This window comes from Eretmochelys imbricata, chromosome 3 (genome assembly GCF_965152235.1).
Source record: "Eretmochelys imbricata isolate rEreImb1 chromosome 3, rEreImb1.hap1, whole genome shotgun sequence".
NCBI classification, from domain to species: domain Eukaryota; kingdom Metazoa; phylum Chordata; order Testudines; family Cheloniidae; genus Eretmochelys; species Eretmochelys imbricata.
The window spans coordinates 3,739,724-3,762,000 of NC_135574.1; the positions used below are offsets into that span (position 1 = coordinate 3,739,724).

General features: G+C 45.5%; 1 protein-coding gene across 2 annotated transcripts in view; it reads left to right on the forward strand.

Annotated features, from left to right (window-relative positions):
- SELENOI (selenoprotein I) overlaps positions 1-22,277 on the forward strand; it is a 61,697-nt gene that overhangs the window by 31,993 nt on the left and 7,427 nt on the right. For both annotated transcript variants that reach the window (XM_077812302.1, XM_077812303.1), the window contains exons 2-9: positions 3,842-3,910; positions 4,265-4,373; positions 11,372-11,446; positions 11,999-12,261; positions 13,730-13,838; positions 15,305-15,353; positions 16,545-16,725; positions 17,670-17,852. In XM_077812302.1, coding sequence (XP_077668428.1) covers positions 3,842-3,910; positions 4,265-4,373; positions 11,372-11,446; positions 11,999-12,261; positions 13,730-13,838; positions 15,305-15,353; positions 16,545-16,725; positions 17,670-17,852 — 1,038 coding nt within the window. The remainder of the gene's footprint in view (positions 1-3,841; positions 3,911-4,264; positions 4,374-11,371; positions 11,447-11,998; positions 12,262-13,729; positions 13,839-15,304; positions 15,354-16,544; positions 16,726-17,669; positions 17,853-22,277) is intronic.

Consider the following 22,277-nt stretch of genomic DNA (forward strand, 5'->3'; position numbering starts at 1 on the left):
TTTAAGTTAGATTTAATATTATGATTACAAAAGTCAGGTTTAGAAAACTATAACTGACCACACAAGTCAGGGTCAGAAGGCTATACCTAGAGAGAGAGAGATAAGTTCTCACCACTCCATGAAGCTTGAATCGATCGGGTTCCCAGGTGGTGGTGGTAGCTGAGGGTCCGGAGTGCTGGAGACAGGCAGAGCCCCCAGCACGATCAGTCAGGAGAAGATGAAGTCCCAATGGAACTGATGCAGATTTTGGATCCAGGCATCAGAACACTTGAGCATGGGTAGGGGTTTTTGTAGGAAAGAACAATGGTTCAAGGGAGAACACCAGATTAGTTTGTGGGTAAACTGATGGCTCAAGGGAGTATACCAATGTTGTTTTGTTCAGGCTAGACAATAGGAGTTGATCATTCCTGGCTATGGGAGGTGTTCCTTCTAGGGAGCTCACAATGCAATTAGGCAGCTTTAGTATTTTGGATACCAATAAAGGATTTATTACTAGAATTGATCTGATAACTACTGAGCTGGGCAGGCTGGGTTCATTAAGCTTTGGAGCAGAGATTCCCCATCATGCAGTGCTTTTCTGGTCCCAGAGTTCAGTGCGGTTCTTGCCTTGGAATCTCTGTTCTCCACTCTGTATGCTAATGGCAATGCCTCCCTGTCCCATCTTTGATGCAAATGAGGCTAGGGGAGTTTCCTTAATCCCGTCACCCTTGTCCTGAGGGGTTTAGGTATGTCTTCCACTGCCTTTTCATTGATTTTTTTTTTTTTTTTTTTGTAAGGCTTTCTTCTGATTGGCTTTGGTTCAAGCAGGGGGTGGGGGAGGTCTTTTGTGAGTCAGACTGGCTGGATACTGTGCCCTGGTTCCCCAAGAACACACAGCTGAAAAGTAACAGTTGAGTACAAGGGGTGGGGGCTCCATCTGAGGGTGTGGGCTCTGAGGTGGGGCCAGGGATGAGGGGCTCAGGGCTCGGGCAGAGGATTGGGTGCAGGGGGTGAGGGCTCCAGCTGAGGGTATGGGCTCTGGCATGGGCTCAGAGGCTCAGGGCTGGGACAGAGGATTGGGTGCGGGTTCTGGGGTGGGGTCGGGGATGAGAGGTTGGGGGTGCAGGAGGGTGCTCCGGGGCTGTGGTGGGAAGAGAGGTCTCTCTCCCTGCAGCAGCACCTGGGCTGGGGGGGAGAGGCGCCTCTCCCTGCTGCGGGGGAGCTCTGGGGCTGCAGGATAGGCGCCCCTCTCCAAGCCCCAGCCGATCCAGGCTGTGGGAGGGCCGCCCTGGCCATGCTTGGGTCTGGGCCAGGCTGCTCCGGCCACACCTCGGGCCGGGCTGCGCTGCCCTGGTCGCGGCTAGGTCTGGGCTGCCCTGGGGTCATGTCGCCCTGCCCCGGCTGCATCTGGGTCCAGGCTGCTCTGGGGTCAGGCCACACTGCGCCGGCAGATCCATGCTGCAGGCTGTGTTGGGGCTGGGGGAGGGGCACCCCAACTGCGGCACGTCCCTGGGCGGGTTCCCTGCGTGCCTGCGTGGCACTACACAGGCTGCTGTGTGGCCATGCTGTTCCCTGCACCCATTAGGGTACCCCATCTTTTCCCAGTCCGTAGGGCTCCAGGCAAAAAGCACCTACCCTTACCCAATTCGTGGGGCGAAGGGCCACATGTACAAATGGGTAGGGCTTAGGGTGTAACTAACCTGGTCAATTTAAGTACCCACACCCTTTCCCAATACGTAGGGCTCCGGGTGTATACTGCTTCTGGGGGTATGCAGGACCTTTTACCAGTGAAAGAGCCTTACACAGTAATGTACTACGTAACCTCTATTTATTAACACTCACCAAAAACAGACTGTACACGCTACACATACAGTGCTCACCGCTCCCAATAAGATGAACTTTTCTGGATGGCCAGTCAGGATCAGGTCCATCTGGGGGACTCCAGTTTCTGCACGGTGTCATTGGCAGAGTGTTGAGGTCTGGCCGCTCTGATCTTTGGGGCTGTGTCCTGGAGTTGGTTCCCAAAGAACTTCCTTTTGGACCCCAGTTTATGTAGAGAAATTTGAGTTCTTTTTAGCTGTACCTTAACCAATCATTATACTAAAATTTTATTCACCAATCCTATCCCACCACCTTAATTAATTTACACCTAGCAAAATTAATTATGTAACAGACCGAAACAATTAAAGAACCAGACAGAGACCATATGGATAAACAATAGGGAAGTGGGGACCATAATGACAAAACAATAAAGAAATGAGGATTTCACAAGCACAACTATTGATAAGTGGTTTCCTGCCAGACAGAATGCCATCAAACCAAGTTTTCTTTAACCATCTTAAGATCTGTTTCTTTATCTGGTGATCTTGGGGGCCATTAGGACAGGGTCTCCTTCTTAACAGCCTGATATTACATTGTTCTAATGTAATTTAGATGGAATGTGAGGATGTGACTTTCTGCTACAGTTTTTTTTTTAAATCTGGCTGCAGACTAAGGCCTTAGGCTTTAGGCCTTACAATATGGTTGCAGACAAAGGCTTTATCCTTACAGCACAGCTTATAGGGAACTTAGGCAACATGATATTTTCTGTCTCATTATTTATCCCTTTCTTAATGATTCCAAACATTCTGTTCACTTTTTTTGGCTGCCGCTGCACATTGATTGGATGTTTTCAGAGAACTATTCACAATGATGCCAAGATCTCCTCCTTGAGGGGTAACAGTTAACTTAGATCCCCATCATTTTTATGTATATAGTTGGGATTGCTTTCCAATATGCATTTCTTTGCATTTATCAGCATTGAATTTCATCTGTCATTTTGTTGCCCAGTCACCCAGTTTTGAGAGAGCCTTTTGTAGCTCTTCAGTCTGCTTTGGACTTAACTATCGCCATTCTGAAAACTGACCGTTTATTCCTACCCTTTGTTTCCTATCTTTTAGTCAGTTACGGACCAATGAGAGGGCCTTCCCTCTTATCCTATGACAGCTTACTTTGCTTAAGAGCCTTTGGTGAGGGACCTTGTCAAAGGCTTTCTGAACATCTAAGTACACTATCCACTGGATCATCCTTGTCCACATGCTTGTTGACCCCTTCAAAGAATTCTAGAAGACTGGTGAGGCATGATTTCCCTTTACAAAAGCCATGTTAACTCTTCCTTACAAATCATGTTCATCTATGTATCTGATAATTCTGTTCTTTACTATAGTTTGAACCAGTTTGCCTGGTACTGAAGTACTGGGACTGTCATCCATGAGTTTGCAAATATTATTGCCAATGGCTTCAAGATTTCTTCAGCTAATTCCTTCCGCACCTTGGAATGAATAGCATCAGGCCCTGCTGACTTGATTTCATTTAAATTAGTTAGAAGAAATCTCTGACGTGTTCTGTACTTATTCTGATCTGCATCCCTTCCCCTTTATTGTCTATGCCGCTAGTCGTCCGGTCACGTTATTTTTCATGTTATATTCATGGGGTTATTTTGCAAAGGCGTCTTTAGGGGCCAGAGGGGTTGAGGTTTTAAATATAAATTCAATAGTCAGATTTTTCCTGAAATATGATAACTTCTGGGCAGGAGTTCCATGAGCATGGAGACAGCAGTGTTCCCAGCAAAGGTGGCAGAGTTTGCTTCAGATTTTCCCATTATCTTTAAAATGTTGCTTTCCTATAGAGCAGGGAAACTATGACATCCTTCTCGGGTATGACATATGGTGACTTGTTATCTGACACGCAGCACTGTGAGAACCCCAGAACCAGGGGATGCTTGATCTCTTTGAGATAATTTGATATTGTGTCTAGTCAGTATGTTTATAGGAGACCTGCTGGAGCATTCATTTAACCATATTTCTCTTCCTCTCCTTCACAGTACAGTGCGGTGGACAGCAATCCTCTCTCTCTCTATGTTATGCACCCGTTCTGGAATACTGTCGTGAAGGTGAGAATTCCTGCTGGTCATGTGGTTCTGTGCTGGAAGTAGAAGTGCTAATTTTCTGTCATGGCATAATCTCTTAGACAGGACTGCGTTTTGGTTGAAACAAACTCTGCTTTGTTAATTCCATGACAAATGCCAACCTTCGTCCTTCAAGAAGGACAATAACTGTGAGAGCGATTGCATATTGCATAACCGTCTAAAACTTTATGCTGCAGAATCATAAATGTCAAAAGCCTCTTATCACTGTCTAACACCAGTAAGTCATAACCTCCTCTCTGATGTAGTTAAAAGCAATGTGTAGTGCCTATTGTGTGCGCTAATGTGATTCCTTGTGTGTATTTTTGCCGCTTTCCATAGATTTTCCCTACATGGTTGGCTCCAAATCTGATAACATTTTCTGGCTTCCTGTTGCTTGTCTTCAACTTCTTCCTCATGGCATACTTTGACCCTGATTTTTATGCTTCCGGTAAGACTGCTTTTTTTTAAGTGTACATTTTAGAGCATGTGAGTAATAAAAGATCGGATTCTCATGTCTTCCTATACCATAGTTTTGCAATTTCATGTGCTGACTGATATGGCTTGCTTATCTACTGCTCTGGAGTGTTCTTTGGTTTTGAAATATCAATGTGGCAAGAAGTCAAGGACAGAAATCGCTGGGTGATACTACACTAACGCAACCAAAATGTGACTCATTCCTTCCAGTTTTGTGAGAGGGAATAGCCAGGTTAAAACCAAACCCCAAAATTTGAGTTTTGTACCTTTTAAAGTCAAGATGAACTTTGACACACACAGTCAAAAAAATATAAAACAACCCAAACAAACCCCCTTATGTTATTTATAGCCTTGAGGAAGAACAATAATACATTTGGGTGCCAATAACCTGCCTTGCTGATAAAATACCAATCTTAGGTTGCTGGCCTGCTTGTCTTTGTCCAGTTCATTTATTTTTACAGTGCTGTGTGTGCACCAGTGCTATATAACGAATCGTGTTCTTTAAAAAGGTAAAATTTGCCACTGGTACCTGTTTTTTGTTGGATTTAGAGTAATCTAAATTGGATTTAAATACACCCAAACACTACATGCTACATGTGTGTACCTTTATCTCCCTCTTCTGATGGATGACAGTTCAGTCTTTTCACAGTCTGTTACAGTCCTCCTTGTCATCATGCTAAAGGATGGGCAAGCAGACTTTATATCTGGGCTAGTAAATTTATATGGCAGTCTTGAGAGGCTGTTTTGACATTAAGGGCTGATCTGCACTGAAAACTTACATCAGCACAGGTACATCTCTCAGGTGTGTGAAAAATCCACACCTCTGGAGAAACGTAGCTATTCTGACTTAACCCCTGATGTAGAGGGGGCCAGGCTGATGGAAGGAAGAATTCTTCCCTTGACCTAGCTACCGCCTCTTGGGGAGGTGGCTTAACTACAGTGAGAGGAGAACTCTCTCCCATCGTAGTACTGAGCATCTACGCTGGAGTGCTGCAGCGGCACCCCGCTGCGCTCTGACGTGTAGACCAAGCTGACGTTTCTTTTGTCTGCATTTGTTCAAGAGAGAATCTAAAATGATTTGCTTTCTGGAAGTCTTTGTAGTATACCCCATAATCTCTATGGCAGGGCTTGCCTGTGTCTGTCCGGCATCCCATGTTGGAATGGCTCTTCCTAAACATCCGACTAAATACTTGATGAGAGAAAAGGCATAAGAAAGGAATAAGAAGGTCTGTAACCAAAAAAAAAAAGGAAGAAGTTTGGCCCTTTATCACTTGCCCTTGCACCTTTGTCTTGTCATAGATCTGGGTGTTGGCTCTAAAGCTGTGCAAATAACGAGGCTTAACAAACTGTGTGTTGTTCTGGGCACTTTTGTAACTTTAATAGTGTTCGAAGGCACAGAAGTGAAGGCTATGAGAATCTCCCCTTTTGAAGGATGTGCAATCTCCCTTGAAGTGTTTTTGTCTTCCTATCCTGCAACAACCTTGCACCTGGCTTAAGTAAATGTAAAATGCTACCATTCTGATTTGGTGGTAGTGTTTTGCATCCGCATTGTACTAGGGTAAATGACTAGACACGTGCTGGGTCAGAGAATTGGACCCTGAATTAATACTGAACATTATTCATCTGAGGTCTAATTTGTGTGCCCAGTTACATGCCATCATATAATCCCTTCTCATGGCTAATCTCGTGTAAAGAACAAAACGAGATGGCTGTTATTGATGACAGCAAATGTAATGTCTCTTCAGATTTTGTTTCACGTGTCAGCTAGCTAGGATCTTGTTGGAAAAAGCAATAGCTGTAATGGGTCAATCACCAAAATCCAGCTGGAGATCTGAGAAGCGCGAGTGAAGCTGCAATTATTAGCAGCTGAGAGGGAATTCTGCACGTTTTGTTCCTTGGAGCAACTGGCAAATTTCACTAGCAAGAATACTTCTGTGCTGTAGTAATCATACACCGCCCTGGAAAGCTACAAATTTAAAAATGAATAACTCTTTTAAGATGGGGGCGCAATTCCCCGTTTCAACATTTGTCCAATCGCAGGTTCATGTTGGCTGCTTATGCAGGGAAGATACATTGTGGTGTCCTCCATCTAGGAGAGCTAGTTATGTCAAGCTGTTGACTGCCCGAAAGGGCTTGGGGGCACAAAGGGCTGAACTAGCCTTTCATCTTGAAGACATGTACAAATGTTTGTGGTTTGCAAGTGAAATGAGCTCAGTGATCTCATCCCACTCCACAGAATTCTGTTAACGTTAGTGCTGTACCGTTATTCTGTCCCCAGTAGGGAGTCAGCTGAATTTCAGAAAGGTCTGGTACTCGCCAAAAAACTCCTGTAACACTGGATTGCTAGGAGGAGGCGGTGCCAAACCATGGTACCTTTGGCATGGCCATCATCTTTCCTCTTCCCAATGGATAGTTGTGACCGTAGGCAATAGAAGGTCTGCTTCCTTCTGCTCCCTTCTTCCAGCACTGCCCTCACTGCTCCCCTTTGTCTAATGGACTTTTGTATCAGACCTTCCTGCTTCCGTCATTGCAGTTTCCTTTCTCCCTCAGAGACTGGAGTCATGAAACGTGGCAGGCAGCAGGTTTGTCTCATTCCTCGGTCTTATGATCTGTTTTTCATAGTACTCGTGAATCATACAGTCCAATGGAGAAGCCCCATCCGATTGTCCCGTCCATTTCCCTGCCAGAGCAGGCTTGTCCTCTGCAGGACGTTCTCAAAGTGTTCAGGCCTAAAGTTCCAAAGGATGGGGTTTGCATCATCTCACTTGAGAAACTAGTGCATCGCCTGGGCATGATTCTTATGACTGGATCTTGTGCCCTGTGCTGAGAGACAGGCAGAACACCCCACAATCCAACCCTTTGGTCTGTAAGAGCAGTAGAAGTAGGTCAGGGTGTGAACCCACCAGGGGAAAGTTCTCGAGTTCCAAAGCTTCAGTCTCTGATTTATTTTCAGGATTTCGTCAACTGCTATGACCAGTGAGGGAGGGAAGCTTCAAGCAATGTGCATGTGGCAGGATATGGTCTGTTGTAGATGATCAGATGCACTGTCTCTTCTGCCTGGGCATCAGACATGCTAATGCTCTCAGCATATGTCCTTCCTGAATGGGTTTTTCCTTTAAATTACTCCAGGCCGGCCATAGGCCAGATTTATAGGGAAGGGTCTGTAAGTCAACCCCTGGATCATGTTGTTGAATGTCTCCTAACACCTTTTCACCTTTCTTATGTCTGTTCGGTAATGCAGTTCCTATAACTGATTTGCTGTACTGATTTGCCACTATCCACAAACTGTGCCTCTTAATACAAACAAACAAGAACTCTCAGCAAAAGAGCTGCCAGAATTAGGTCTCTAAGACCAGAGTGTATAAGTCCACTTCTAGTTTTTTAGAAACTAATTAGTCATTTTATTAAAGTCATTCTTGACAGAATCAGTATAATTTCCGAAATATCATTGGAGAAAAAATGGAAAGAACACTTATGACTCATGGCTTTGTATTGCAATTCCCATAAACCAGATATTTGATCTGCATTGTTTCTTCTCATAATATGCAGCAGTAGCAAGTTTAAATTGGAGAAAAATAATATCTGTTAAGTTCACTATCCGTGTTAATATCCTGTTGAAATGAACGTTTAAATGTTTACTGTATCTGATATTTAGCTCCAGTCAAATGGTATTTCCAGGTATTTGGACAAATACTAATAATACTTGGCACTTATGTATTGCTTTACATATTCAGAATACTTTTTGGATATTAATCACCAGATTACAGGGACAAAGAGAGACAGTGGTAGCAGGGCCCTAACTTATTCAGGAAGTGGTATATTGCTGCAGACAGGAGAATCAGGTGGACGGGGAAGGTGGTGTGGGTACCCCTACAACCTTATCTCAGATTTCATCTGTCCTGTCCTCGGCCAGAAACCATGCCCTGCAGGTGGAAGGCTGGTTGCTACCTCAGCTGTCTGTCTAGCACACGTATAAAGCCAAATGCCAGCCTGAGCTGGTGGTGTTGGTCAGGATTAGGTGCACTGGCAGAATGTGCGGTGTATGATAAACTTACACTGAGCTTGCTTCTAACTCTTGGTTTTCATCAGTGGCACTGGTGGAGGTTGGGCATCGCTTGAGGTCTAAATCACCAGAGGGTAAAATTCTGGCCCTATTGAAGGCAATGGCAAAGCTTCCATTGAATTTTTACCAAGATTTCACCCAGAATTTTTAGGGGAAATGGGCACATCCTACTTGGGCATGGTGTGGAAGAATGTCGTCCCTACTCTAGCTGCGGACTCTGGAGAGCATTGTGCTCCCTATGGAGTAACGTTCCATGTTGCAGGCTTGACTAACTTTTTAACGAGTTCTTAGAGATTAATAACCATAACTGCAACCCCCTGATCATCTTACTGCTTAGAAAGTATGTCAGTCTGGTGTCCCCAGTTTGGGGTGAGGAGAACGGGTATACTTTAAGTGTAATCTCTGTTCATCCAGCAATTTAAACTATTTACAGGAAGCAGACTTTAAAATGCTCTTGCTATGATACCCCTAGAAAAAGTGTCCGGCATGTTTTAGGGCTGTGACTCATGGGGTAAGGTGAAGATTTTGTAATGGGTATTTTTAGTAAAAGTCATGGACAGGTTGCAGGCAATAAACACAAATTCATGGAAGTCCGTGACCTGTCCCCGGCTTTTACTAAATACCTGGGGAAGGAGTTCTAACAGGGATGTCAGCTGCTGCTCCAGCCCTGCCACTGTTTCTGCAGCAAGGGCCAACCACAGCTGCTCCAGCCCAGCACCTGGGGGGGCTGCTCTGGTGGGGGCTGAAGTCATGGAATTCCATTAAAGTCAGAATCTGACACAATCCTATCGTTACTCAAGGGGTTTTGAAAAGTCCTTACTGGTCCTCTGTCATCCTAGTGAGGAGGGATAGCTCAGTGGTTTGAGCATTGGCCTGCTAAATCCAGGGTTGTGAGTTCAATGCTTGAGGGGGCCATTTAGCAAACTGAGGCAAAAAAAAATTGGGGTTGGTCCTGCTTTGAGCAGGGGGTTGGACTAGATGACCTCCTGAGGTCCCTTCCAACCCTGATATTCTCTGATTCTATGATTTCGGCTGGGGAAAAGATAGTGAAAGTAAGGAACAGCATACCTGGTGTGGAGGATATATATTGTCTGTCCAATGACTCCATATGTAAGAACAGCCTACCTTCTTTAGTTCCTAGATGTATACATTTACATTGAGGTTAAATATAAATGTATACATCTAGGAACAAAGAATATAGGCCATACTTACAGCATGTGAGATTCTATCCTGGGAAGCAATGACTCTGAAAAAAGATGGGGGGGGGGGGGTTGTGCTGGATAATACACTGAATTTGAGCTTCCACTGGGGCCAAAAGACCCTGGGAGGCATAAACGGGAATCTTGAGTTACAGCAGAGAGGTTATTTTAGCTCTGTATCTGGCCCTGGTGTGACTGCTGCTGGAATCCTGTGTCCAGTCCTGGTATCCACCGTCCAAGAAGGATGTTGATTGATTAAAGAGGGTTCAGAGAAGAGCCATGAGAACGATTAAAGGATTGGAAAAGCTGTCTTATAATGATAGACTCAAGGAGCTCAATCTATTGGACAAAGAGAAAGTTAAGGGGCAACTTGATTACAGTCTATATGAGTATCTACATGGGGAACAAATATTTTAATCATGGGCTCTTCAGTCTAGCAGAGAAATGTCTAACACGATCCAATGGCTGGAAGTCGAAGCTCAGCAAACTCAGACTGGAAATAAGGCCTAATTTTTTAACAGTGAGAGTAATTAACCATTAGAACAGTTTACCAAGAGCTGTGGTGAATTCTCACTGGCAATTTTTAAGTCAAGTTTGGATCTTTTTCTAAAAGCTCTACTCTAGGAATTATTTTGGGGCAGTTCTCTGGCCTGTGTTATACAGGAGGTCAGACTAGATGATCACAATGCTTCCTTCTGGCCTTGGAATCTATGAATCTGTGCATCCCCCCTGTTTTCACGCAGTCCTGTCTCAGAATAGAATCATGCTTTGCAGCTGTTTTTGCTCAATTTTGTCATCAGTAAGTAAGCAGTTGGGAACTTCTATCTTTGCCCACCTCTGTTTCCATGACAGCAAAGCATCTTCGCTTTCAGTGACAGGATCGTGATTCCATGGCACGCGGCTCATGAACTCACCCTGTCCTGTCATCGCTCTTAACTTCTGTGACTGCAACCTGCCACAAAATAAATACGTTAAAAATGAAAGCTCCCCCATGTGGAGACAGAATTTCATCTTGCCCACAATGGTTTTCTCACAGCACAAAGATCTGGAACTCTTGCTCTGTGTCCCCCGTAAGGGTGAATGTGGGGGGGGTGCAGAAGGCAACAAAGCCATCCTAGCAGTGAAATCCAGGATCATGGTGTACCGTAACTAGGTACTTTAAGTATCAGAGGGGTAGCCATGTTAGTCTAACTTTAAAGTTAGGTACTTTTAACTTTCATCCCAGGAAATGCAGATCTATCTAATTACAATCTAGAATTTATCCTGTGCTCTAAAGTCTTCGACTTAAAATAGCGCATGAGTAAACATTTCAAACGTGCTTAAGTTCCATTGAAAACGTTGCACGTTTTAGGGTATGGGGAAAGGAGGCAGATGCTGTATTTGTGTGCAACTTGAGTGTGTGCCCAGATCTTTGACAAATTCAGCAAAAAGCGTGATCTTCAGGATCTACTGGGTGCCTTGCGGAAAGAAGCATAAGATAATGCTGGTAGGAACTGAGCAGGTGAAGGCTGATGTGATGCATCTCCTTTTGGTAGTACAAGCACATTGAAAGAATTTAAAGGAGCCTCCTCATGACAGTGAGATGACCCACAGATTTGGATGGAATCTTGTTCCAATTAATTGCTAAAACGATTCTTGTTGAAAGCATCTCTTGTACCAAAGCATAACCTGCTGATGTGTCTGTACTCATCTTCTTTCCAATCTCGACAGCACCTGATCGTGAGCATGTTCCGAATCGAGTGTGGATCATGGTGGGTCTCCTCAACTTCGTGGCATATACACTTGGTAAGACTTAAGATTCTCATGATGTGTCTTGGATTTCTAATGTGCCTATCATCATAATGACTTTAATTAGTCAAGTGAACTGTTGTCATAGTTCTGTGTTTCCCAACCCCTTCCCTTCAGCCCCCTTCCCCCCCCCCCCCAAAAAAAAGAAAGGGACCAAAACTCTGATTCTGGGTAACTCCTCAGTTCCCTGCCACCCCTTGCTCTGGGGTGTTGTGAATGACATATCGCTGGCTGAGATGCCTCTGGAACTGCCACTCGTTCCAGGGAGGAACGTAAAAGTAGATGTCTCTTCCTATCAGAACTGACTTTATGGGGTTACTTGTGAAATATTGAATGCAGATTGTTGTTAAATATTTAACATAGACTCTTCCGAAGGTTTTTTGTGTTTTTTATTTATTTATTCAATCTGTGCACCCCCAGGGACAGTGCTGGATCCTGAAGCTGGTTGCTGACTTCTCAGCAGTGCACACGTTATCTGGCTGCTGCAGAGGAGTCCCTCGCTTTGCATGGGGATGTTTAACTTTGCCTCTCTGTGCACTTCCCTTCCAGATGGTGTTGATGGGAAGCAAGCGCGCCGAACGAACTCCAGCACTCCCTTGGGGGAGCTCTTTGACCATGGCCTGGACAGCTGGGCCTGCATGTTCTTCGTAGTGACCGTTTACTCCACCTTTGGGCGGGGATCCAATGGCGTCAGCGTCTTCGTTCTCTATCTGCTCTTATGGGTGGTTTTGTTTTCCTTCATCCTCTCCCATTGGGAGAAATATAACACAGGGATTCTCTTCCTGCCCTGGGGATATGACATCAGCCAGGTGGTAAGTAGCCCTTCTGCCTCTTGATTTCAAAATACTAGTTTAGAAAACAGTGGGCAAGCTTTGGTGAATTGCCAGAACTATTTGTGTAGCGTGTGTAGGGGCCTGTGCTGCCCTGGCATCTTTCCCTTGGTGACCTCTGTCCAGGTAGTCATAAAGTGCCCGTCACCAGACCTAAACCTAACCATATTCTGACCTCTTCAGGGAGGAGAACTTTCTGGCAGAGGACAGAGAGCTTGGTTGCAGGGTGCAATAGTGGGAACTGTATCATCAGTGCTGGTTTATGAAGCTCTGATTCAGCAAAGCAGACTGTTCACATGATTAAAGTAAGGTTTAATGAATCAAGGAACAAGGGAGGAAGTTATAATGAAACTTTTACTGCATAATTAGATTGGGACAGATCTAATTTCTCTTTAGCAGAGAGGTGATGTGTGTGACAAGTATCTTTATGTTGCCATAGGTTTTTGCATTAGCAGGAAATGAAATGTCTTTAAAAATTGGATACTAATAATTGTTGGTTGTCCAAAACTGATGGGGCCTGGGATTCTGTTGGGGCACTAGTGTAACAGTACCGACTTAGCGGTTTATACTTGTGTGCGATTGAATAGGGTCCAGTGGTTGTAGAAGCACTGATTGCCATGAGTTCAGGTATCTACTGAATCGTTGTACAACACTAGAAATTCCCTTGAAAGCTGCCCCTTTTGTCAGGAAAATCATGGTTTCTCTAGTCCTTTGCAATCAGTCATCCTCTGGCCTGTGTCTCCAGTTTCTCCTAACCTGGCACTAATCCATGGTGCATTTTCCTGATCATGCATCAAACAATTCTAAGATACCATTGTTTGGTTTGCTACAGGAGGCGGTTAGACGTGGGTCTGGCGGCTGGTGCTGGGGTGCTGTTGAAGTACAACCATCCTCTGTTTGTGCTGGTCAATCCAGTAGTGGGGTGGGGCTATCCCCAGGTGCATGTGCAAACCCCATTGGCTGCAGATAGCTCGGGGAGGAGGGCAAGGGGGCAGTGCAGGGCATCAGAGGCCCCTCTCTTTGCTATCCACTTTCTGGACTGGCCTTAAAACTCACAGTGACCAAGCAGCCTTTGCCTCACCCCAGGTCTCATTGACCTCCCTTTCCAGACTAGCAAAGAGGCTTCCTTGGTCATGTTGCCGGAAGCAGAGGTTGGGCTGATTCCTGACATGCAGTCAGCGTAGGCACCTGGGAATGGGGGCATATGTTTGGGGCCCCAAGTAGTTCCGAAAGCTGCACTCGGGTACTGGGGTTGCTTCTGACCTGGAGATACAGGCTTCCTCTTGTTTTAAAGCTAAAGCTGGGTAGTGAAAATCTGATTGGAAAGCAACGCTAGCAGCTCCTGGAGCTGCCTGGTGAGGAATGGTCACCCCACCAAAAGCACATTTGGTCTGACCCATCTTTCCAGCTGCTAATACTTGTCTGTGCTCTCTCTGCATTTCCTTTTCAGACCATTTCAGTTGTCTACATAGTGACAGCGATTGTGGGAGTTGAGGCCTGGTATGCACCTTTCCTGTTTAATTTCTTATATAGAGACCTATTCACTGCAATGATTATTGGTAAGAAGCTCCATGTTGAAGCCTATTTTTAACCACCTCCTCTTTACCAATAGCCAGTGTTTCACTTTAAAAACCCGTCCACATCTGTTTATATTTTTAGCAAAGAGAAACTTAGTAAAATATCTCTGTAGAAAACTTGCCTCAACGAGTCTTGATCTAGATTGAAAGCAACAAAATGCACAGGGTCTGATGCTAAGCCAGTTCTCACCAAAACCTCAATGGGACAAGTCGCCATGGGCTGCCTCTAACTTATATACAATAGAGAAGATTGCAGCCAACTTCCTCCTTTAATACAAACAAAGCTCCAGGAGGGAGGTGGTCCCAGTATGCAATGCTCCATGCTGCTTAGCTTAGTATGGAAGTAATACATGCTAGGACTTGTTTCCAATCTGCACCGTCTTACTAAACATCAAGGGTGGCTGTGAACAGCTCTGCAGCTGCAGTCTGTCCACCCCCTGAGCTAGATAATAGGTCTGTATTTAGAAGCCTCAGCCTGCTTGGCCTGAGAGACTCTGGCATCTAGCTGTTGCAGTAGATTGGTCTGTAGTTCCGCAAGAATGAGTTGAGCCTCGAGTGTGAGAAGATGTAAATCTACAGCATCACTCTTCTCCACAGAGTTGTGTGTCAAACTTCCCCTTCACGTCAGCATGAGAGCTGAAAAGCGTTCAGGTTGGCTGGCCCGGAAGGAATTGGGTGGCTTTACTGCTGTCTTGTTTTGAATGAATTTATGTTTCACCCTTTGGAAAGAAAAGTAATTAGCTACCACTAGCCTTCAAAAGATGCCTTCTGAGGCAGCTTTCCTGCTGGGAGGTCATGGGCGAACTTCAGCTTTATTCTATTTAATCTCTTAGCTGCTGACCACCCTGGCAGCTTTCAAAGTGCGTTGGGGTTTCATGGAACTTTGGCCCTTCAGGGAGGTCCATGAAAGTTAGTCAAATGACTAAAGCTTTTGTTAATGGCAGTTCTCCATGTCCTAAATGGTGCTCATTAAATATAGGTAGTTTTTGTTTACATCTATCCTTATAATAACCTTACTGTGTCTGAAATATGTCCTCGCATGAAAAAGTGAAACCATTGATGATGCTTTCTCTGCTGCCCACTAGGTGTCTTGTTGGGAATTATGGTCAAAACGCAGATAAATATGTTTTCACTAAAATAAATAGTTATTTCCATAAATGCATTTATTGGCACTTCACTAACCAAGGCAGTGCTTTTCCTGAAGAGCTAAGTCAAATATACAAATCATGTTAGTGGCCATCAAAAAAATCTGAGCAGCAGTGGGGTGACAGTGGGTTTAAGTAAGCCTTTAGCTACTGTAATGTTGCAAATGACTGTTTAAAAAAAATAATAATAAAAAAATGCATGATGGTTAGGAGACTGTCACCTCCAATGCTTATAAAGGAGTTTGGGGATTGCGTTGGACTCTGAATTACTACACTGCCTGAACTTAGATCTTTCTCTTTCAGGGTGTGCGCTCACAGTGACTGTGCCTATGAGTTTGATTAACTTTTACAAGTAAGTTTTCCAAAAATCATGTGAACTAACTAATTCTGTAGGGTTTGAGGCACCGCATGGGATGATCCTCTTCTGCTAGGCGTTAGCCATGCAGAATACTACAGAAGGAAGTAGATGGAGAGCACGTTGTATTGGTGGCCCAGCACTGCCCAGGCTGTAATAGGAGAGCCAGGACTGGGCGTAGCTTTCTGTAAACTAGACTCCTTATAAACTTTCCTTACCTTCACTGGCAGCTTCCCTGGAGCCCCAAAGGCACTCCTGATTAAGATGGAGAAGCTGTTAAGTTGCCGCCCTTATGAATACACTAATACGACTTGCTGTGAGCACAGGTCCCTGCATGCAGGCCAAGCAGCTCAGATCAAGTGGAAGCAGTTCATTTTGGGATCTCTGGTCTCTGCCGCTGTATTAGCGGCATGTCTAGCTCTATAGTCAGAGAAGAACAGGGCAACCTGGGAAGTCGCCCCTTGGGGGATTGAGTTAGGGGGTGGATTCCAAAATGCAATCCTCCCCGCTCCCCCCACTTTACTTATTTTAATAACAAAATCCTGCATTTCCCATACAGATTTCCTGATTTGCAGACGTTAACAGGTGACCCTGATAATGGCTGCTTTGAATATTGAACTAGCCATGAATCGCCTGGCATAAATCTGGGTGATCTGATTCTTTGATCAACCTACTCTGACGATATAGCCTCTTACCGGCTCTGCAAGAAGGAAGTTGTGCAGGAAATCTTGTCTTTCTCATCTGAATTGTTTCCTGAACCCAGGCCCAGTGTCGTAGTCTGAACTCCATTTGGGAGCCCCTGTTCTCCCCTTTGTTACCAGCTCCTTAAAAGCTGCATCTGAGATTGGCCAGTTATTACTTCCATTTTGAAATCCATCGCCCACTAATGCAGGGTTACCAAAGACGCATCTGAATAAGCAACGTATAACTATCGTGAGTGCATTATTCACTGGGGTGTCTGACCTGAGACTGGCCTCTTGCCCATTTTCTCATACAACAGCTAAATTCCTACTGCTGGGCTCTGCTCAGCCTGTTGCATGCCTTACTCCACTTCAGGAAAGGTGGCCAAGGCTAGTTGGGCACTTACCTGGATTGGAGAGCTCCCTGAGGAAGGCTTATGCCTGCCTCTGTTAGAAGCTGTGGCTTCCAAGAGTTTGACGTAAGATTTGTGTTCCTTTTGCCTTTCAGGGCCTATAAAAGTAACACTCTGAAGCACAGGTCAATGTATGAAATCATGCTGCCGTTCTTCTCGCCAGCATTGCTGTTCATTCTGTGCATGATCTGGATCTTCATGTCACCATCAGACATCCTGGAGGTCCATCCCAGGCTCTTCTACTTCATGGTTGGAACAGCCTTCGCCAACATTTCAGTAAGAGTGCTGTTTCTCCACTAAAATGCATGTGAACGGGGGTCACTGATTTGAATTAACACAATGGTGAGGCCTAGCAGTTTGTCAGGCAACGTTGTATGAACTATCCAGTCTGCTCATGAGGTGGAAAGGCAAGTCACAAACCCAGAATGAAAATGCCAGGAATTGTGGATTGGATCCATTGTAAGGGCAGGCACTGAAGTGGGCAGGAGAGAAACGCTGACTCCTTTAGAGGTGAAAAACGTTCCCTATAAACCAGATCTGACTTTTCCCAAACCAGAGAAATCCCAGCATGTGCTTTTTTTACCCCTCCCTGATACTAGATAACAATTCACTTAATTGAGTTCCTGCTCTCTCAGCTTTAACATGGCCACTCGCAAGGTTCTTGGTGAAATTGGTTCAGCTGTGTGTTGTCACATCTGCCTGCGTACGTGAAAGCCCCCTGCCCTCATCCCCCCAAATCATGACTACTGTTAAGCTGTGGAATCCGTGTCTTGCATGACAAATGGGCCGCCGTAGTGGTGGTGTTTAGGAAGACGTGCAGCTTTATTCATAGATCTGTCACTACCCTCGGACTGTGCCCAGAAGCAGGGCTTTCTGTCTTTCTCACTCTGCAGAGCTTTTTACTAACTTTCCAGATAAGTTTGGTCAGATTTGACCAGAATGGGCCAGTCAATGCAAATCAATCCTTGTGGTGGTCTGCTCTTGATGTGGACTTCTCTGGTTATATGCACAAGAGGAATTCATGTCAAAATGGAAACTTTTTCAGTATTTGGGAAACTTTAGAGCAGATGATTGTCCATGATTTAATAAATATCGTTCTAGATAAGTACATGGCCCTCATTCCATATTCTGAGTGAGTGATTCATGGGTTACAGAGGCGCGCGTTGGAAGGAAACCAAAGCATATCTAACAAACTTCTTTCCCCCTCCTGCCCCCACCAGTGCCAGTTGATCGTGTGTCAGATGAGTAGTACCCGGTGCCAGCCTCTCAACTGGATGCTGCTGCCATTAGCCCTGGTCATCTTTGTGGTGATCTCTGGAGTTGCACCCCATTGGGAAAATCATCTTCTATACCTACTGACTGCTCTCATTACCCTGGCGCACATCCACTATGGAGTAGGAGTGGTAAGTCTGCCTTTGGGCTTGGGGTTTCACTGTAGCGGCTCTGCTTGTAGAATTTACTGTGTCCCATTGCTGTTCAGTTTTGCAGGGGGTGTCGCATTTAAACCCTGGAATACTAGGTGGAATATCTCTGATCCAAAAGCATTTGCCAGGCAGATTGAGGCATTTATATAAAATGTGAAAGGAAGCTAAATAGGTGGCATCTGAAAGCTCTTATTTTGTATACCAGGAACCGACAGCCTGGCTGCAGCAGAAATTCTTCTAGTCGTTTAATTTAAAGACTGGGTCTGATCCAAACCCTGGATCCACATCCTGTTTTAGATCACAGTTTGCAGCTTAAAACATAGGAACCACACACTGGTGAAACATGGATTTAATGCTCCCAAATTCCAATGTAGTTACGGTTCTATTGGTCAGAAAAATGCCAAGATCAGAATGGGATCCAGAGACTGGGTTGGGCAAATCTCTAATTTTAAATAAATTATTCGGGGACTTAGCTAGGTACCATTAGCTTCCTAACATTTCACCTTACTTAGAACTTATTTTCTGTAGGCTGCAGCTGCTGGTGGGTAGCACATGACTGTACACTCGAATCAGTCTGACCCTGTCTCCGGTAGGGGGCACTGCTTGGGCGGACAGCCTTAATGTGCTAACCCAAACACAGTGTTTCTGCCCTGTATACAGATTTATAATCTTTCCCATAGGTGTTAGCTGATTTTTTTCATACTGTGCCTTTTAAATATTGCTTTCAGATGCCCCAGGCATACTGTAGCTAGAACCCTGTCTGAAGTGCAGTGGTTATGTCTGGCTAACTAAAGAGTGAACAAAATTACTAAAGAACCTGAATCACTGATGTAGAACCTGCCATATTTCAAGCTTCTGGGAGGAGTTCATCTGCTGGGGAGAAGCTGGGAAGGGAGAGCACCGTGGAATAGTCTCCCCTGTATACAGATGCCTTCAGGGATCAAGGAAGCACTGTAGCCAACTGTGGGAGACTGGCACTGTGTGAAGGAATTGGCAGAACACAGAACATCTAGGCAGTGGGAGTGCTGCTCAGTGGGAAAAGCCCAGCTGGGTTGTCCTAGGTCAACTGAACAGGAAAATGACCAGCTCGGCAGCCAGAGTGGGAACCCAAGCACTTGTTGCTTCAGGCCAGCTCAAAAATATGTACGCTAGCTGCTTGCAAGATATGGGTTTGACGCAGGACTCAGTGGGTGACGTTCTTGGGCTGTTACGCAGGAGGTCGGACTGATGGTCGTCATGGTCTCCTCTTGCCTTATACTCTATGAAAACCCCACCCATTTGAACCCCTTTGTAAGACACACGAGTGGGTGAGAGTGAGCCTGCAGTTTCTCCTCCTGAGTTGCGGGTGAGCAGGCCTTGGGTGATGTGGTTGCTTAGCTGCCATGCTGTATGTGTTGGTCGTTTCCTGCCAGCCGTATGAATGGCTTTAAAAACAACTCTGAAATTTCACAAAAAGAAAATTTGTTAGTCTCTAAAGTGCCACAAGTACTCCTTTTCTTTTTGCGGATACAGACTAACACGGCTGCTACTCTGAAATCTGAAATTTCAGCCAGCCTAATGACTTGACATAGCTCTCTGCATAATCACATCAAAAAGCAAATTTCCTGAATGCAGCCTTTAAGTCTGACGTGGCTTTCTGCTGTCTGTCGAGAGGAAATGAGCCCTTTCTGCCTTTTGAAGGTCACTGCGAGAGGAGGCTTCTCAAGGATAATTAAAAGCGGGTCTCCAAATCTCAGACATACTGTCTCTTGGCACAGTTACATACCAATGTCCTGTTTTTACTGTCATCTGGTGGGAGTGGCGAGGCAGGACAGTCTAGTGCCGGCACTGTTCATAGAATCATAGAATCATAGAATATCAGGGTTGGAAGGGACCGCTGAAGGTCATCTAGTCCAACCCCCTGCTCGAAGCAGGACCAATTCCCAGTTAAATCATCCCAGCCAGGGCTTTGTCAAGCCTGACCTTAAAAACTTCCAAGGAAGGAGATTCCACCACCTCCCTAGGCAACGCGTTCCAGTGTTTCACCACCCTCTTAGTGAAAAAGTTTTTCCTAATATCCAATCTAAACCTCCCCCACTGCAACTTGAAGCCATTACTCCTCGTTCTGTCATCTGCTACCATTGAGAACAGTCTAGAGCCATCCTCTTTGGAACCCCCTTTCAGGTAGTTGAAAGCAGCTATCAAATCCCCCCTCATTCTTCTCTTCTGCAGGCTAAACAATCCCAGCTCCCTCAGCCTCTCCTCATAAGTCATGTGTTCTAGACCCCTAATCATTTTTGTTGCCCTTCGCTGGACTCTCTCCAATTTATCCACATCCTTCTTGTAGTGTGGGGCCCAAAACTGGACACAGTACTCCAGATGAGGCCTCACCAATGTCGAATAGAGGGGGACGATCACGTCCGTCGATCTGCTCGCTATGCCCCTACGTATACATCCCAAAATGCCATTGGCCTTCTTGGCAACAAGGGCACACTGCTGACTCATATCCAGCTTCTCGTCCACTGTCACCCCTAGGTCCTTTTCCGCAGAACTGCTGCCTAGCCATTCGGTCCCTAGTCTGTAGCGGTGCATGGGATTCTTCCGTCCTAAGTGCAGGACCCTGCACTTATCCTTATTGAACCTCATCAGATTTCTTTTGGCCCAATCCTCCAATTTGTCTAGGTCCTTCTGTATCCTATCCCTCCCCTCCAGCGTATCTACCACTCCTCCCAGTTTAGTATCGTCCGCAAATTTGCTGAGAGTGCAATCCACACCATCCTCCAGATCATTTATGAAGATATTGAACAAAACCGGCCCCAGGACCGACCCCTGGGGCACTCCACTTGACACCGGCTGCCAACTAGACATGGAGCCATTGATCACTACCCGTTGAGCCCGACAATCTAGCCAGCTTTCTACCCACCCTATAGTGCATTCATCCAGCCCATACTTCCTTAACTTGCTGACAAGAATACTGTGGGAGACCGTGTCAAAAGCTTTGCTAAAGTCAAGAAACAATACATCCACTGCTTTCCCTTCATCCACAGAACCAGTAATCTCATGATAAAAGGCGATTAGATTAGTCAGGCATGACCTTCCCTTGGTGAATCCATGCTGGCTGTTCCTGATCACTTTCCTTTCATGCAAGTACTTCAAGATTGATTCTTTGAGGACCTGCTCCATGATTTTTCCAGGGACTGAGGTGAGGCTGACTGGCCTGTAGTTCCCAGGATCCTCCTTCTTCCCTTTTTTAAAGATTGGCACTACATTAGCCTTTTTCCAGTCATCCGGGACTTCCCCGGTTCGCCACGAGTTTTCAAAGATAATGGCCAATGGCTCTGCAATCACAGCCGCCAATTCCTTCAGCACTCTCGGATGCAACTCGTCCGGCCCCATGGACTTGTGCACGTCCAGCTTTTCTAAATAGTCCCTAACCACCTCTATCTCCACAGAGGGCTGGCCATCTCTTCCCCATTTTGTGATGCCCAGCGTAGCAGTCTGGGAGCTGTCCTTGTTAGTGAAAACAGAGGCAAAAAAAGCATTGAGTACATTAGCTTTTTCCACATCCTCTGTCACTAGGTTGCCTCCCTCATTCAGTAAGGGTCCCACACTTTCCTTGGCTTTCTTCTTGTTGCCAACATACCTGAAGAAACCCTTCTTGTTACTCTTGACATCTCTCGCTAGCTGCAGCTCCAGCTAGCTGTTATGAGAGGGTGCTGTGTAGCTGCTTTCTGACTACCGTGCTCTGGAAGCAAGCCAGCCTCTGCTCTTTGTTTTTGCAGTTCATGTGTGACTAGTATTCAACTGAGTGACTTACATATGCCCTTGTTACTTTTTTAGCTAAAGTATGGAGTGGGGGAGGGGGGCGGAATAGCTCAGTGGTTTGAGCATTGGCCTGCTAAACCCATGGTTGTGAGTTCAATCCTTGAGGGGGCCATTTAAGGATCTGGGGCAAAAATTGGGGATTGGTCCTGCTTTGAGCAGGGGGTTGGACTAGATGTCCTCCTGAGGTCCCTTCCAACCCTGAGCTTCTATGATTCTATTCTACGATTCTATGAGCATCGGCTTCACAGCTCACAACAGGCCAGACGCATTCAAGAACAAGTGCATGTTCAGTGAGGAAAGGAAGTAAACTTAAAAACTGATCAAAGGAAATGCATTTGGTGTGCAATGTGCAATTAGCCTTAGAACTCACTGCCACAAGATACCATTTGAGACCAAGAGTGTAAGATTCCATAAAAAAGTGTAATGAAACTATCCAGCTACTTTGGGTAGGCTACAAATCTCTTGGTAAGGCGTAGAAACCTTAATGCTTCAGGGCTAAAACCAGCCACTAACAGGTGAGGAGGGTTAGGGCACAAATTTCCTTTGGAGAAGCCTGCCCAGAACTGATCCCCTTGGGGGTTTCTTGCGCTTGCCTCTGGT